At 56.4% G+C, this 14,020-nt stretch overlaps 1 protein-coding gene across 7 annotated transcripts in view; it reads right to left on the bottom strand.

Moving 5' to 3' along the window:
• GRIN1 (glutamate receptor, ionotropic, N-methyl D-aspartate 1) overlaps positions 1-12,194 on the bottom strand; it is a 29,075-nt gene extending 16,881 nt beyond the window's left edge. For 2 of the 7 annotated variants that reach the window (XM_006863671.1, XM_006863668.1), the window contains exons 1-5: positions 11,797-12,097; positions 9,296-9,430; positions 6,291-6,467; positions 4,221-4,283; positions 3,292-3,392 (exon numbers count right to left, since the gene is read on the bottom strand). In XM_006863671.1, the coding sequence (XP_006863733.1) occupies positions 3,292-3,392; positions 4,221-4,283; positions 6,291-6,467; positions 9,296-9,430; positions 11,797-12,054 (734 nt within the window). In that variant the 5' untranslated portion in view covers positions 12,055-12,097. Of the gene's footprint in view, positions 1-3,291; positions 3,393-4,220; positions 4,284-6,290; positions 6,468-9,295; positions 9,431-11,796 lie in introns of all 7 variants that reach the window. The other 5 variants (XM_006863670.1, XM_006863672.1, XM_006863667.1 and 2 more) reach the window with 4 other exon arrangements.
• Positions 12,195-14,020: the final 1,826 nt, after the last annotated feature.

The following is a 14,020-nucleotide window of genomic DNA, read 5'->3' on the forward strand; positions in this document are numbered from 1 at the left end:
CATGGCAATGGCTCTGTCTTAGGTTGCTTTCACTATGTATTCTTAACAAATAATCCAAGCATCGGGATTGGAGGAAAACTCATTAACAACCTAGGAGAGTTTTGACACAATCTTGTGTGCTAAAAGTGAAGAGAACTTGAAACACTTCCTGATGAAGATCAAAGATTACAGTCTTGAGTATGGATTACACCTCAACATAAAGAAGACGAAAGTCCTCATCACTGGAGCAATAAGCAGCAAGGTGATAAACGGATAGAATCTTGAATTTGTCAAAGATTTGACCTCTTTGAAGTTAAAAAGCAAAGATGTCAGATTGAGGACTAAGGTGCACCTGACCCAAGCCTTGGCGTTTTCAACAGTCTCACATGCATGTGAAGGCTGGGCAGTGACTCAGGAAGACCAGAGAGGAATCGATATATTGAATTATGATGTTGGTGAAAAATACTAAATATACCATGGACTTTCAGGACAATGAATAAACCTGGGCTGGCAGAAGAACAGTCAGGGAGGACAGCAAGACTTTGTCTCAAGTACTTTGGGCATGTTTTCAGGAGGGGCCAGTCTCTGGAGAAGATCATCATGCTTGGTGAAGAGAGTCAGTGAAAAAGAGGAAGCCCTTCAATGTGATGAGCAGACACAATGGCTTCAACAAGAGGCTGGAACTCAGGAAAGACTGAGGTTGAAGCAGGACCGGGCAGTGTTTGCGTCTGTTGTGCAGAAGGTCACTTTGTTCAACAACAGCGTGCAGTAGGGATGTGCATAGCACGTTTGCTCTACTGAGAAGCTCTTGGTGGATTTATGCAGCAGAAAGTTGTGATGTTTTGACTGGTACTACATCAAGGAGCTCTGGTAGCGTAGTGGTTACGAATCGGGCTGCGAACCTTAAGGTCAGCGGTTCGAAACTACCAGTCGCTCCGCGGGAGAAAGATGAGGCTTTCTACTCCCGTAAAGATTTACACCCTCGGAAACCCTGTACAGGGTCGCTATGGGTCGGACCCGACTCGATGGCACTTAACAACAACAACAACAACAACAACACGGCCCATCAGAGTCCTGGGGTGGCACTGGAGGGTCAGCACTGGACTGCTAACCACAAGGTTGGTGGGTGAAACCCACCAGCCACCACTTGGAAACCCTATCTAGGATTGCTTTGAGTCAGAGTTGATTCGATGGCACTTAACAACAACAATACACTGCTCACCAAACATGATCCTATCACGCAGTGAAAACCACACCAGAGACCCGCCCGAGAATCACACCTCCGTCACAAAGCTCAGGTTGCATGCAGCGCTTTTGGGAAAGTCATTTTGGTGGAGTCCCACACGCATCACACAGATAGCAGCTTTGATCAGTGAAATGACTATTGACAAAAATCCAGTCAGCCGAACTTCATCACCATGCTTTATGGAAATCCTGGATCCCAATAAAGACATTTCAGCAGAATAAAAATGAGGAGTTGACAACCAAATGTCCCGCATTGTACAGAGACCGGTTGGATGGGGTGTGTACAAGGTACAGGTACATGGCTGCTGGTGTATGTCAGTCTGTCTCCAAGAATGAGTCCTTCTTCCTGGGCCGACCTTGCTTTGGAACCAAACCTGACATGCCTGTCCTTGGCCTTGAGGATTTGGCATGTGTCCAGGGTGAATGAGGCCCCGTGCTGCTGGGCAAGGACTCAATGGCTGGAGGGAAGTCCCCCAGGTGTGATGGGGCTCTGTCACTCTGTCAAATAGAGAGTGGGCAGGGACAGCTTGACAGGATCCTCTTCATATGTTTTGGGGAAATGGGTTCCTTGAGCTACCCTGTCTTGGATGATCTTGCTCTGACGTCTTGTTGTTAAGTGCCATTGAGTTGATTCCGACCCATAGTGACCCTGCATAGGGTTTCCGAGGCTGGAAATCTTTACAGGAGCAGAGAAAGCCTCATCTTTCTCCCGCAGAGCTGCTGACCTTGAGATGAGCAGCCCAATTCGTAACCACTAGGCTATCAGCTGTTCATTCATTTGCCTTTCTGTCTGTCCATGTCCATCTGTCTACATGCCAACCACCCTTCTATCTCATCACATTCACCCAGTCTCCCTCAAGCTCTCTCTTGCCTGAGGTGTCAGGTGGTGGTATTATACCATGGACTTAGGGTTTCCGAGGCTGGAAATCTTTATGGGAGCAGAAAGCATCATCTTTCTCCCATGGAACGGCTGGTAGTTTTGAACTGCTGATCTTGAGGTTAGCAGCCTGACTCGTAACCACTATACTACCAGTGCTCCTTAGAGGCCCGGTGTAAAGGAATAGGGAATGAAGACAGTCTGAAGGGCTTCTCCTGGGCTGAGTTTATGCCGTCTTTGCCCTTGCCTGGGTGCATGTTTAAACAGCCCTCCCTGCAGTTTCCAGGGCTGGACATTCAGTGTTGTGGGAAAGTGACCAGTGCCCCTGAGCCCCAGGTTCCTCACTGTAAATGGGTTGGGTAAGAAGTGCATGGTTGGGACTGCCAGAGGAGTAGAAGAGGAGAGACCTGGGGTGGGACCACTTTTGGCACCAGCGCCAGCAGTAAGGTAGGGCTCCAACCATGGGATGAAACATTCTTGCCTTCTAGTTGGACAATACTGCCAGTCCCACACCCTGGCTTTGTGCCGGAGAACTTGGCGCTCTGACAGATGTCTCTGGACAGGCAGAGTTTGGGGTGTGTTCCTTGAGCACAGTGCCCCTTGCTGCCTTCCGGGGGGGGGGGGCGGCAGTGTTTCTATGGGGCTCTTCCTTTTCCTAGCTCCAGTGGCCTGGTGTTTCCCTTCCCTGGAGGGCTTAGCCATTTGCAATGGGAAGGCTTTCCCAGTGGTCTCACCCTGAGGCTGTAACGAGGGGGCAAAGCATCTCGGTTTCCATGGTGCCCGGGGTTTCCTCTTATTCCCTCACACCGCCTTCTCTGTACAGGATTGGGGCCCTCTCCTCTCTAGGGGCTGACCCACCAGGACCCTCGCTCCACTGGACCTTACCTCATCCAAGCTCCCAGTCCTCTGCTTGCTGCTGGCCAAAGAACTTCCCGCCCTGCAACCTGCACGGGGCTGGGTGTGCCTCTCTGAGTTGGGGACTTTGCTCTTCCCCACATAGCCCCTCTAGCAGCAAGTGATTGTGGAAGGGAAGGAAGGACAGATGGAGGGACAGATGCATGGACAGTGCTCTGGGTGGGGCTCTCCTGGGCAAAGGGACTTAGGGAGCTGAAGTTCACTCTGTCCAGCAGTGTCCGGGGCCATGGCCCAGCTATAGCCCTAGGTGGACTGAGGGCCCAGCCCTGACTCACCTGGCTGACAGGATAATGACACGCGCCTCCAGCTCCCGGGCCTCCATGAGCAGGGCCGTCACATTCTTGGTCCCTGGGTCGAACTGCAGCACCTTCTCAGCCTGCGGTGTGAGCCGGGGTGTTAGCAGGCGGTGAGGGCAGGGACATAGCGCCTCAGGGGCGAGAGTCGGGCTGCAGCCGCTAGGGACCCCGCTGCAGCTGAGCGATGGCCGCATGGCCTACACCCAGCTTCTGACTCCTGTCCGCCTGCCTTCCTCACTCCTAGCCTGGCCTGGCCTGGCCGGGCTCTCTGGTCCTGCGCTCCAGCCTGCTGACGCTCTGGCACCGTCTGAGGCCCTCTTTGCTCTCTGCTGTCTGCGCTCACTCTCCTCTCCTCCTCTCCTGGTATTCGCACTAAGCATGCAAGCTGGAGTGGCCCAGACTCAGGAAGGCGTGCAGCGGACAGGAAACAAAAGAATTTTGGAATGCAACCGGGAGCTGAGATGGGGCCGACTCTTTTAACACCATGGGAGAGCCTCTCTTTCTTGGGCCTGTAGCTCAGGCCCCTTGCAGGAGTGGCCGACCCCCGACTGCCGGACAGCCGGTCGGCTCCCTCCTGGGTTCCACAGAAGAAACCCTGGTGGACCCGGAGGTTCGCATGCACTTCTCGGAGGGAGAGCGGCACTTCTTGAGGCCCTGACTTCAAGGCATAGCGGGTGAGCCGCGGGCACCCACGCAGCACTCGCCTGCCTACCTGCCTACCTGCCTGCTTGCCTACCTGCCTGCCTGCCTGCTTGCCTGTTTGCCTGCCTGCCTCACGAGCTCGCTCTCCTCCTTGCTGCTCGCGCCTGCGCCTGGCGCGGCTCTGCCGGACGCGGCCCTGTGGCCGCGGCGCCCGCAGGCCAGGGCGCCCTAGTCGGTGGGTGGCGTGCACGTCCATGCATATATACCTTGGGTCCGCGCTTGTTGTCATAGGACAGTTGGTCGAGGTTTTCATAGTTCCTTTTTTTACTCTGATGAATAATGTGCACAGAGAAAATATGCAGACACAGAAGATTATAAACGGTTGAAAATGACGGCGCGAAAGCAACCACACCACCTCCTCGCACGTCTGCAGACGGGCGCAGACCTGGAGCTCGCAAACACCGGGGCGGGGCGGGGCGGGGCCGGGCGGGGCGGGGCGGACTGCGGCGGGGGCGTGGCAGCCACGGGGGCTCCCGCCAAGGAGCTGTGCTCTTGGTAAGGGACCCCGCTCAGGCGAAAGGGAGATCCTGTCCCCACCCACACCGAACGCAGTCCCCTTTGGGAGTCCCACCTGCCACCCCCACCCCTTCCATGCACCTGCCTCTGGCTCCAGCAGCATCCCCAGGTCGGTTTTAGAGGGGGGTGAGCAGTCCCTCCCCCAGGTCCTGTCCCATCCCTCCCGCCGCGCCCCTTCCCCATATCCTCCCAACTGCATCTCAGGCGGTCAAGGTGTTAGTTATCACGACCAGTAGTCTGTGAGGCTGAGTGTCTGTGGATGCACACCCTTCACCCAGTGTGCTGGACAGTGAAGTGTGTCTGCGTGGCTGAGGTGTGCCCACGGCGTCTGCAGGGGGCGTGAGGATCCTGTGCGCATGTGCGCACTTGCATGTGTCGGTGTGAGCTGGTGGAGACAGTGAAGGCTGTTGAGCACATGCGGGGACTTGTCTGCACCTGTGTGTGAGTGGGGCAGGTGTGGAGTGTGATGGAGTTGTTTTCCGATGGACCGGCCATGTGTGTGTGCCCACAGGCGAGAGGATGCCACAGTGTTCATCTGACCCCTGAGAGAGCATCAGGGCGGACGTGACTGGGTGTACAACGGCGTGTGCATGTGTGTGAGGAGCGAGTGGGATGGTGTGCGCGCTCCCGGCAGCTATCAGCGTGTGATGGGAGCTGATTGGGTGGGCATGCCAGAAGGTCACTTTCTCAGTGGGTGCTGGAGTTGCACACAACATCTTTTCCTTAGCTTCCAAGAGGTCGTCTTAGGGGGCACACGGTACTGTAAGCCTGCCCTCCCGCTCTCCCTCCCAGACTCAGCAGATGCACCCTCTTCTGGATCTGCCTTCTAGCCTTCTAGCCTGGACCCCCGTCGTGTCCTCTACTTCCTGTGGGGGGCCCAGTGTGGGTGCCCCGTTTGATGAAGTCAGTTCGGCTTCCCAGGCAGAGCATGCTCCTGCCCCATTCGGCGCCCCTCCCCGGGTCTGGTCTCCATGGGCCCCTCCCCAAACCTGGGCTTTTCCCTCTGTTGCCCTGTGGGTGAACCAACTCCGGGCTGGGTGAGGGTGTGTCCCTGGTCCATGGCCAGCTCATCCTCAGACTGGCATCTGAGTGGGCAAGGAAAGGGGTGGGGGTCACCTGGACCCCCCCAGAATTTCCCACTCTGGTCTCTGTGAAGCCCCACAGAGGGGGAACGGGCTGGGGATGGGGTGGTCAGACCATTCTAGAATAAGCTGGTCCAATTGGGTCAGGGCGGTACTCCCAGTGGGGTGTTTCCAGCTGAGAGGGCCCCTGAAAGGTGTGGCAGATGTGGGATGGGGGTTGTGGTGTGGACGATGTACAGTGAGGTGAAGGGTGGCGGGGAGGAGAGGCCAGCGTGAGGACAGGGAATGGGTCACAGCAGAGGGCTGGGTGCTTGGGCAGGGGCCTCGGGTGCCGGGAGAGAGCCTGGCGGAGTCGCCTGGTCTCTGAAGTGGGGCGCCCGGAGTTCTGAGCCCAGGCGGGGCTGCCCTGGCGCGGGGGCAGGGTGTTTGCGGAGCTCCAGGTGGGCCTGCCCTCGCCAGGCAGGGACTGACACGAAGGAGAGTTTGACTAATGGCAGAAGCGAGTGAAATGAGCCAAGGACAGGCTGGGGCGGGCGCTTGCCAGACGTGATGGTGCTGACCATGCACGATGGAAAGAAAAGGTGTCAAACACGGAGCCACAGACACAGCGGCGGGTGGCCCGCTCCGTTCCTCTCCTGCTCCGCGCTTCTGCGACCCAGCCGGCAGCCCGGCGCTCACCTTGGATTCGCGCTCCTCCAGCAGTGTCTCGAGGCGCTTCTGCGCTGCCCGGCCCTCATGGTCATCGCTGACCAGCAGGATGATGTGGTTCCAGTTGTAGACGCGCATCATTTCGAACCAGACACTGGACTGGTGAGAGTAGGGTGGCACGGTGCGCAGGAAACTCAGGTGAATGCTCTGAGGGGGACACGCAGAGAAGGAGCTGAGGCTATGTCCGGACTGGCTTCCTGTACCCCGGATTCCCCACTGCCTTCCGGCCTAGATGTGGCTGCTTACTAGACCCCTGGACTCTCATTTTCTTCCACCTGTGGGACCAGGTGGGGATACTTGCCTGATGGGTTCCCCTTTTCTCTCCATTTATGGGGCCAGGTAATAGTATTTGTTAGACCTGGGCTCCCCACTTTTCTCTCTGTGGGATCAGGTGGGGCCACATGCTAGACCTGGGGGACCCCACCTTCTTTCACAGGTGAAACCAGGTGGAGTCCCTTGTTAAACCTGGGGTCTCCCACGCCCTCCACCTGTGGAACTAGGTGGAAATACTTGCTTGACCCAGGGTCTTTCATTTCCTTCCACCGGGTAGGGGTCCTTGCTAGACTTGGGGATCCCCACTGCTTTCTGCTCATGAAACCAGGTGAGGGTACCTGCTCCACCCAGGGTTCCCCACGTCTCTCTGTCTGTGGACCTGGGGGGCCACTTGTCTGGCACGGGCATCTCCCTCTTCCTCCATTCCTGCCCTTGCATGCTTCCTTCTCCTCCCTCTCCCCCCACATCATCTAACCTGAGAGATGGAGAGACTTTGGCACCCCTGACCGAGCACTGGGTCTCTGTGCTGTGCTCCTGGGGTAAACTCACCACCTCTACTGGACAGTTTGAAGTCAGGGCAAGTTCTCCCCGACAGGCTGCACCTTCAAGACCCCCAGTGGACTGCATGCATAGTCCCCCCCAAATGCAGTATCTGCCTCTAGAATGTCTTCACTCTCGGGGTTAAATATTTCACCGATTCACCAGCGTCCAGAGACTGTCCTTCGCTGGCCTCATCCTCCTTCTCTGTGTGTACTTGGGTTTGTCACTAGCTGTCCAGTTTGTCACTAGCTGTCCACAGAGCCCAGCTGGCCAGGAGAGGGGCAGGCTCTGTACTCCTTGCTCTAGTCCTTTTGCATCTGTCCAGGTGACAGATGTAGTGTCCCCAGAGACCCATACTGATCTTGGGACCCTCTCCAGTTTCGGTCTCACTTGTTTTGTGGTGGGAGCAGTGCCTTGGAGCCTGCATGCAAGAATCCGCACGGCTTTGGCCCCTCATCCGCTTGGCTGGGATGCACCTCAAGGTGAAGTCTAAACTGGCGTCTTGGTCTGACCCTGACCTGGGCCTTGCTGCTCTCTCTATGAGTAACTTTGGCTGTGAGCTGTGGCCTTATGGGGGGACCTGAGGGTGGGTTGTGATGGGGATCTGGCCTGTTCTTTGACAGGACCTCTCCTCTGGCTGCTTATTTCTACCTTTTACCTGTGAGGACACCGTGACTGAAGAGCAAGAGGAAAGGGAATGGGGAGCAGTTTGGATTCCTCACCGGAAGCCAGGGTTTTCTGAACTCTCAGGAAGGGTGGCTGCTCTAATCTCCAATTGAGCCTGGTCTGACTGTCCCTTCAAGTGGGCAGACCCATCCCCCTCTCCCCCTAGGCACCTTTGGTCTGGCCTTGAAGCAGTTTAATCTGAGACTGGAAGAATTCAGAAGAGGTGGAGAGCCTAGTCTGTTACCCCTTTGCTCTGGGGTCCACATAGCACGGCTCTGGCCCAGTGACCTTGCAATTCTGTCTGCAGGTGGCCACAACCCTGGAGGCAGATGAGGAGCTGGGATGGCACCCATGCTGCCAAGTTCTGAAACTAGCTGCTGGGTCCTCTGAGACTCATAGGTAGGACAACGCCTGGGGGGCCAGGAGCAAGCCCCCTCTTTCTCAGACTACCCTTTCCCTGACAGCCTCTTAGCACTTGTAGGCACCCTTTCAGAATGGGATGACTATAGTCAGACCCCCAGTCCATGGGTCATGAGGACTTCGTAGGGCCTGAGCCCTGGTGTTCTGTGGGATGGCCAGAGCGCCTCCCACCAAGTGTCCCTCCGTTATTCACTGTGGATAAATGTGGATGGATGCAGACACCGTTTCCCACCATGCTCCGGGGTGAACGAGGTAAGAACAATAGATCTCATGTCCGTCTGTGTGTCTCCTTGGAATGTCTGTGTGTCCTCTAGAGCCCCAGCTCTCCCTTTGAAAGTCCATGTGCCGCCGCCTCTTCCAGGAAGTATCCCTGCCTCTTGCTCCTCCCTGCCCATGAGCGAGCTGTCCTTCTGAGCCAATGGCACCTGTCACATGACAGCGGTCCTGCTGTGTGTGTGTGTGTGTGTGAGCATATAAATGTGTATATGTGTGAGTGTGAATTGAATTTGTGAGTTCAAGTGCATGGGTGTGTGAGTGTATAGATGTGTGTATGTGAAATATTGTGGGTGTGTAAGATTATCTGAGTGTGGGAATGTGTTGTGAGAGTGAAAGTTTGTGTGTGAGTATGTGAGTGTGTGTGTAAGTGTCTGAAACTGTATAGGAGGGAGTGTGTGTGTGTTATATGTGTGATGTAAGGGTGTGTTTGTGTGTCTGGAACTGTGGCAATGAGCATGTGTATGAGGTTGGTATGAGAGTGAGTTTGAATGTAAGTGTGTAAACATGAGTGTGTATGGGTGTGGGTGTGTGCGTGACTGTGCATGGCTGTGTCAGTAAGTGAGTGTACTTGTGTTTGTGTGTGTAAGTGTGTGACAGTGGATGATATGAGTGTGACTGAGTGTGTGTGGGAGAGTATGTTTGCGTGTGTGTGTACGAGTGTGTGAGTGTGTAAATGTGCACACATGTGGGCTCATGTAAGCCCTCCTTGGTGGCAGGAGCTTGGTCTGAGACTGCAGGTTCCTTCTACTTCCTGACAGTGTTGGCAGCCCCCAGGCCGACTGGGCAGGGGTCAGGCTTACCTTGTCTGAGTAGATGGACATGCGGGTGGTCAGTCCCAGGACGGGGATGCGGTAGAAGCCGGCTGTGTAGGAGACAGGGGTGGGAGTGAAGTGGTCGTTGGGGGTCGGTGGGTGACTAACTAAGATGGCATAGACCTGTGGACACAGAAGACGGGTTAGTGTGGACAGGTGGGTCCTGCCCAGAGATAGCTGCAACCTGGAACTCGGCAGGTCGATAGGGGGCCCAGGTGGTGATACAGTGGGAGACACATGCTGACCTTGCTCCCAAACCCACCAAGCAGGGTCTCCTATCCGTTCTGTCACTGAACACACCGCGGAGGTGCCAGAGTCCCTTCAACCAGCCCATTTCCCTGCTGGGGTCTCCAGGTGGTCCCTCCCATCACCCAGTGGTTGCCCAGAGGTGAGCCAGACCTTTGACAGAGAAATGGGCAGGCCTGCCCTTGTGCTGTCCCTGGGGTTTCTGTGTGCCCCCGACCCTTGAGGGGGAATGAGTTCCAGGCTGTGCTGATAACAGTGTCCAGCCCACCCTGTCCTTCCCTCCTCCTGAGTCGGGGGCAGTTCAGAGACCTGCAGCTCACAGGGCAGCTTGAACTTTAGGGAGAAAAGCTGGACAAGGAGCCTCCAGAAAGGCTTGTGTGAGCCAAGGGCTCAGTTGTGTCTGGACGAGAGAGAACCCAACCTGACTTAGAATTTTGACTTCATCCCACAAGGAAGGGAGAGAAGGCACTGAGAGACTTGCTACCAAGGCCCCAGCCACACAGGTCGGAAGCCAGTGGCTCAGTACCCAGATGTGTGGGTGTCTCCTTCTCTCCCACCATTCCTGGGTCTGAACCTCCTCTGCCTCTGCCTCCTGATAGTACGTGGCAAGGGTGCCTGGTTGGAGGGTGGAGCAGAGGACCCAGACAGCAGCACTGAGTGAGTTAGAGAAGGGGTTCCCCATACTGTCTGGTCCTGGACTCCCTGAATCCACTCCTTCACCTCTCCCCTGGCCCAGATAGACCACGGGACCAAAGCCACTGGTTACAGAGGCCCAGATGAGGTCAGTGCCATCCTATGGGATACTAGGTTGGGGGGGGCACAGGGTGGCTTGTAAGGTGTGGGGAGGGCCCTGAACATGGCTACTGAGGTTGGTGGTGTGTGGACAGCTCCTCCCCCGCTCCTGGGTCCTCATCCCAGTCTCTCAGAGGGGCTGGGTCAAGGGTTGTACAGGAGTATTTGCATGGGTACCTGTGTGCGTGTGTGCATGCGACCATGCAAATGCTGGCAAGTGTGTGTGGGGGAAGCCCGGCATGCATCTGTATATCTGTGAGTGCATGTGCATGATTGAATCTGGAGTGCTGCATGTGTGTGCATGTGTGATGTATGCACAAGTATGAACCAAGCAGAGTGTGTGCATGTGAGCAGGTGTACCTGTGGCTGTGGGAGGCAAGTGTGTGCAAATGAGGCTGTGCAATTTATGATGTCACACTGATTACCTCGATGTATGTCACACACATGCATTTTACTTCAGGGGTGGACAAGGGTAAAGAGCAGCTGGGACCATCTCTAAGTTTCAACACCTCCCCCTCCCAGGTTTCAGGATGAATGAACATTGGTAGCATGTTAGCAGAAGCACCCTCCCCCCTTTTGGCCTCAGGCATCTTTCATATTGGCGGCACCTTGGAATGTCATCCCATTCAGGGACAAGCGTGCCCTACCCCCTCACAGCTGGTGTGTAACACTGATTGCAAGGTGTATACTAGTGCAAGTTCATGCCTGTCTGCACAAGCATGTATTTATAAGAGTGTGCGTGTGGGCGTGTGCACATCAGGTGAGCACATGTGAGCAGCATTTGCCGCGACGTGCTGCCTGTTACATAAAGGCTGCATTGCAGAGCGTCTCCGCTTCACTGGCATTCAGCAGGCGGACAGCTCCGCTGCTGCCAAATGCTTCCCCCCCAGCGCAGCGCTCCATGCTGTGCCCTGCCACTGGCTCTGGCATGCGCATCCTGATCTCCCACCAGCACAAAATGTGTCCCACTTAGATACAGAAGCCATTTCCCATCTCCTGAGGACCCCAGGGGCTGCTCTGGGGGAGGGAGGAGGGAAGGGAGAGGAGAAAGAAACAGAAGGAGAATCCAAAAACAGAAACAAAGATGGCCCCAGGCTCTGCCTCTTTGAAGCCCTCAGTACTGGCATTGGCTGGGCACCTCTGCCTACACCTCCGAATGCGCCCCCCCCCCCCACTGACATATGATGACACAAACTACCAAACACCCACTACAATGGAGGGGTGTAAGAACCTGGAGCCCTTCTAAGGACTGGCCAGGGGTGTCAGGTGACCAGTCAGGAGAACAAGATGAGGGAATCTGGCATGGTTAGTATTTGGCAGTTAGTGAGGCCAGCCTTGTCAAGGCTGAGCCAGGTGGCTTGGGGATGGGTTTTGAGGAGAGGGAGAGAAACCAGGAAAGGATGGAATAAGACTAGGTCTGGCAGAGAGGGAGGGCAGGGGCTGGTGGGCACCTGGCTGGAGATGAGGTCTTCGCACACGGACAGGGCCATCTGTATGGCGTTGGGCTTGTGGGTGACGGAGGTGGCATTGAGCTGTATCTTCCAGGAGCCGTGTCGCTTGTTGGCCTGGTTCACGGCCTCGCGGAACATCTGCTCATGTTTCCGCGTGCTCAGCACGGCGCCGATATTGACGATCTTGGGGTCGCAGGCTGCGCGGGCGAAGGAGCAGGAGAAAAGCAGGGCGAGGGTCAGCAGACTCATGGTGCTCATGGGCTCCGGCCGCAACGGGCCTGGCTCTGCGTGGAGCGAACGGGGGACCCTCGGTGCATCCCCAACAGGGCGCCCCGGCGGTCTTCGGGGGCCACGTCTTCCTCGGGAGCCTCAGTCCCGGCACCGTCTGAGGGAAGGGGGATACCAAGCCTGTAGCTAACCCCTGAGTTTCCTCGGAGCAAGTCGGCTCTACGCTGGAAGCTGAACAGTCTGGACGCCAAACGCCGGCGCGACTGGTGCTGTCCGCGGTGCTGAAGCGGGGCTGGCTGGGCTCCGCTTGTTGCGTTGGTCCTGGTCCCGCTGCCGCGGTGACGGCAGCAGCTGCGGAGCCGAGAGCCGAGCCAGCGTCTCCTACCCCTCCAGCCGCCCCCGCTCCCCAACACAGAGCCAAAGGGGGGCGCCTCCTGCGCCGCAGCGTGCGCCTGCGTTTGTGGGAGCGTTTGCCGGAGCGCGCGTGAGCCGGGGGTATGCGCGCGAGTGTGTATATGTGTGTGTGTGTGTGTGTGTGTGTGTGTGTGTGTGCCCGTGCCCGCGCGCGCGCGCGCGCGCGCAGAGGGGGTCGCTTGGGACAGTGGATTTTGCTGCTGCTGCCCTTCAGGAAGCTGAGTGTGAGAAGGCTAGAGAGTTCACTACCACCGCCAGCAGACTGACCCCCGCATGTCTCAACACGACGAATGTGTGTGCTGTGTGCTTGCATGAACCCGGGCGAGCCGGTGCACCATTCTACACCCACGGTCAGTGACATTTCGTGTCTTGACTGTGGTTGGAGAACCAAGGGTGTGGAGAAGCCTTAATCTGTGCTTCTTGGGGAACAGTGGGGTTTCTTTCTCTCCAGAAGGTTAAAAATGGGGGAGGAACCCCATCTACCTAACCATGTGACTGGGAGTCCCAACCCCACCTCCCCAGGGTTGGGAAGAAAAGGGACAGAGATAGTGGCTGTCCCCATGTGGAGAGTCTAGGAGTCTGGACCTGTCAGCTATGGAGAGACCAAGGCAAGAAGAAGCTGTGTCTGCAGCAACTAAGACCAAGGTTAGACAGCAGGAAGCACTTGCTCTCTGGAGCTGTATCACTCCTGTCATACAGGCCTCATTCCCTGCTTCTACTCGGGTCTCCTTTCTAACCCCTAGTGCTCTTCCATCCCCTTCTCCTTCCCCTTTTCTGAGCTTTCCCTGCCCCTCTGGTCCTCAAGATCCTAATTCTTTGTCCCCCTCCACCCCTAGAGTGTGCGTCCCCCACCCCATATCAAAGGATGGCTGAAGCTCCACCCCTTCAAGTGACATCACCGTTTCCAATAGCAACTGAGGATTCTGCAGACCCGACAGCGAAAGCCCCCAATGGGGACAAAGCAGGGTTGTTCCCACACCTAAGAGCTGCCTGGAGCAGAGGAGAGGGAGGAGCCACGCCCCCATTATGGGCACTCTGACTGCTCTGCTCCAGTTGACCCTCCCCAAAAACCAGATGCTGTGGGGGACCCTGCTTCCCTCACAGAGAGCTGCTCCCTTACCCAGCTTCCTCTCTCAGCTCCTTGTTTCTTGCAGGGACTCTGTGCTTGGGGTCCAGATGTTGGATTCCTGTTGCAGACCTCACCTCTCTGTTGGGGAGGGGTTTCAGTGGAAGGACACTTGGTCTTCCCAGTGAGCTGTCTTGTGGACATGTGGTGGTAGGAGGTGTTCAGGGGTCCAGAACTTGCCTCTTCTCCAGACAGTATGTCTGATCGCCAAACTTCTATGTCCACTGGGTACCCAGAGGCTAGAGAACGGGGTGGGTGGCCACTTAGGTCAGTCTGTTCTAGGCTGGGGCAGACAGCTTCCAGGGAGTGAGAAGCTCACCTCCCACCTACCCTTACCCCTGCCCCCAGTGGGGCGCTGGAGCAGGCTTCTACAGATCTGGGAGTCTGGAGAGTCAATTGCTAAGTACCCAAGAAATCTGTTAGCTGCTAGCTACACAGTTGGGAGCTGGATGTGGG

The sequence above is a fragment of the Chrysochloris asiatica genome, unplaced genomic scaffold (assembly GCF_000296735.1).
Source record: "Chrysochloris asiatica unplaced genomic scaffold, ChrAsi1.0 scaffold00056, whole genome shotgun sequence".
Classification (NCBI taxonomy): Eukaryota; Metazoa; Chordata; class Mammalia; order Afrosoricida; family Chrysochloridae; genus Chrysochloris; species Chrysochloris asiatica.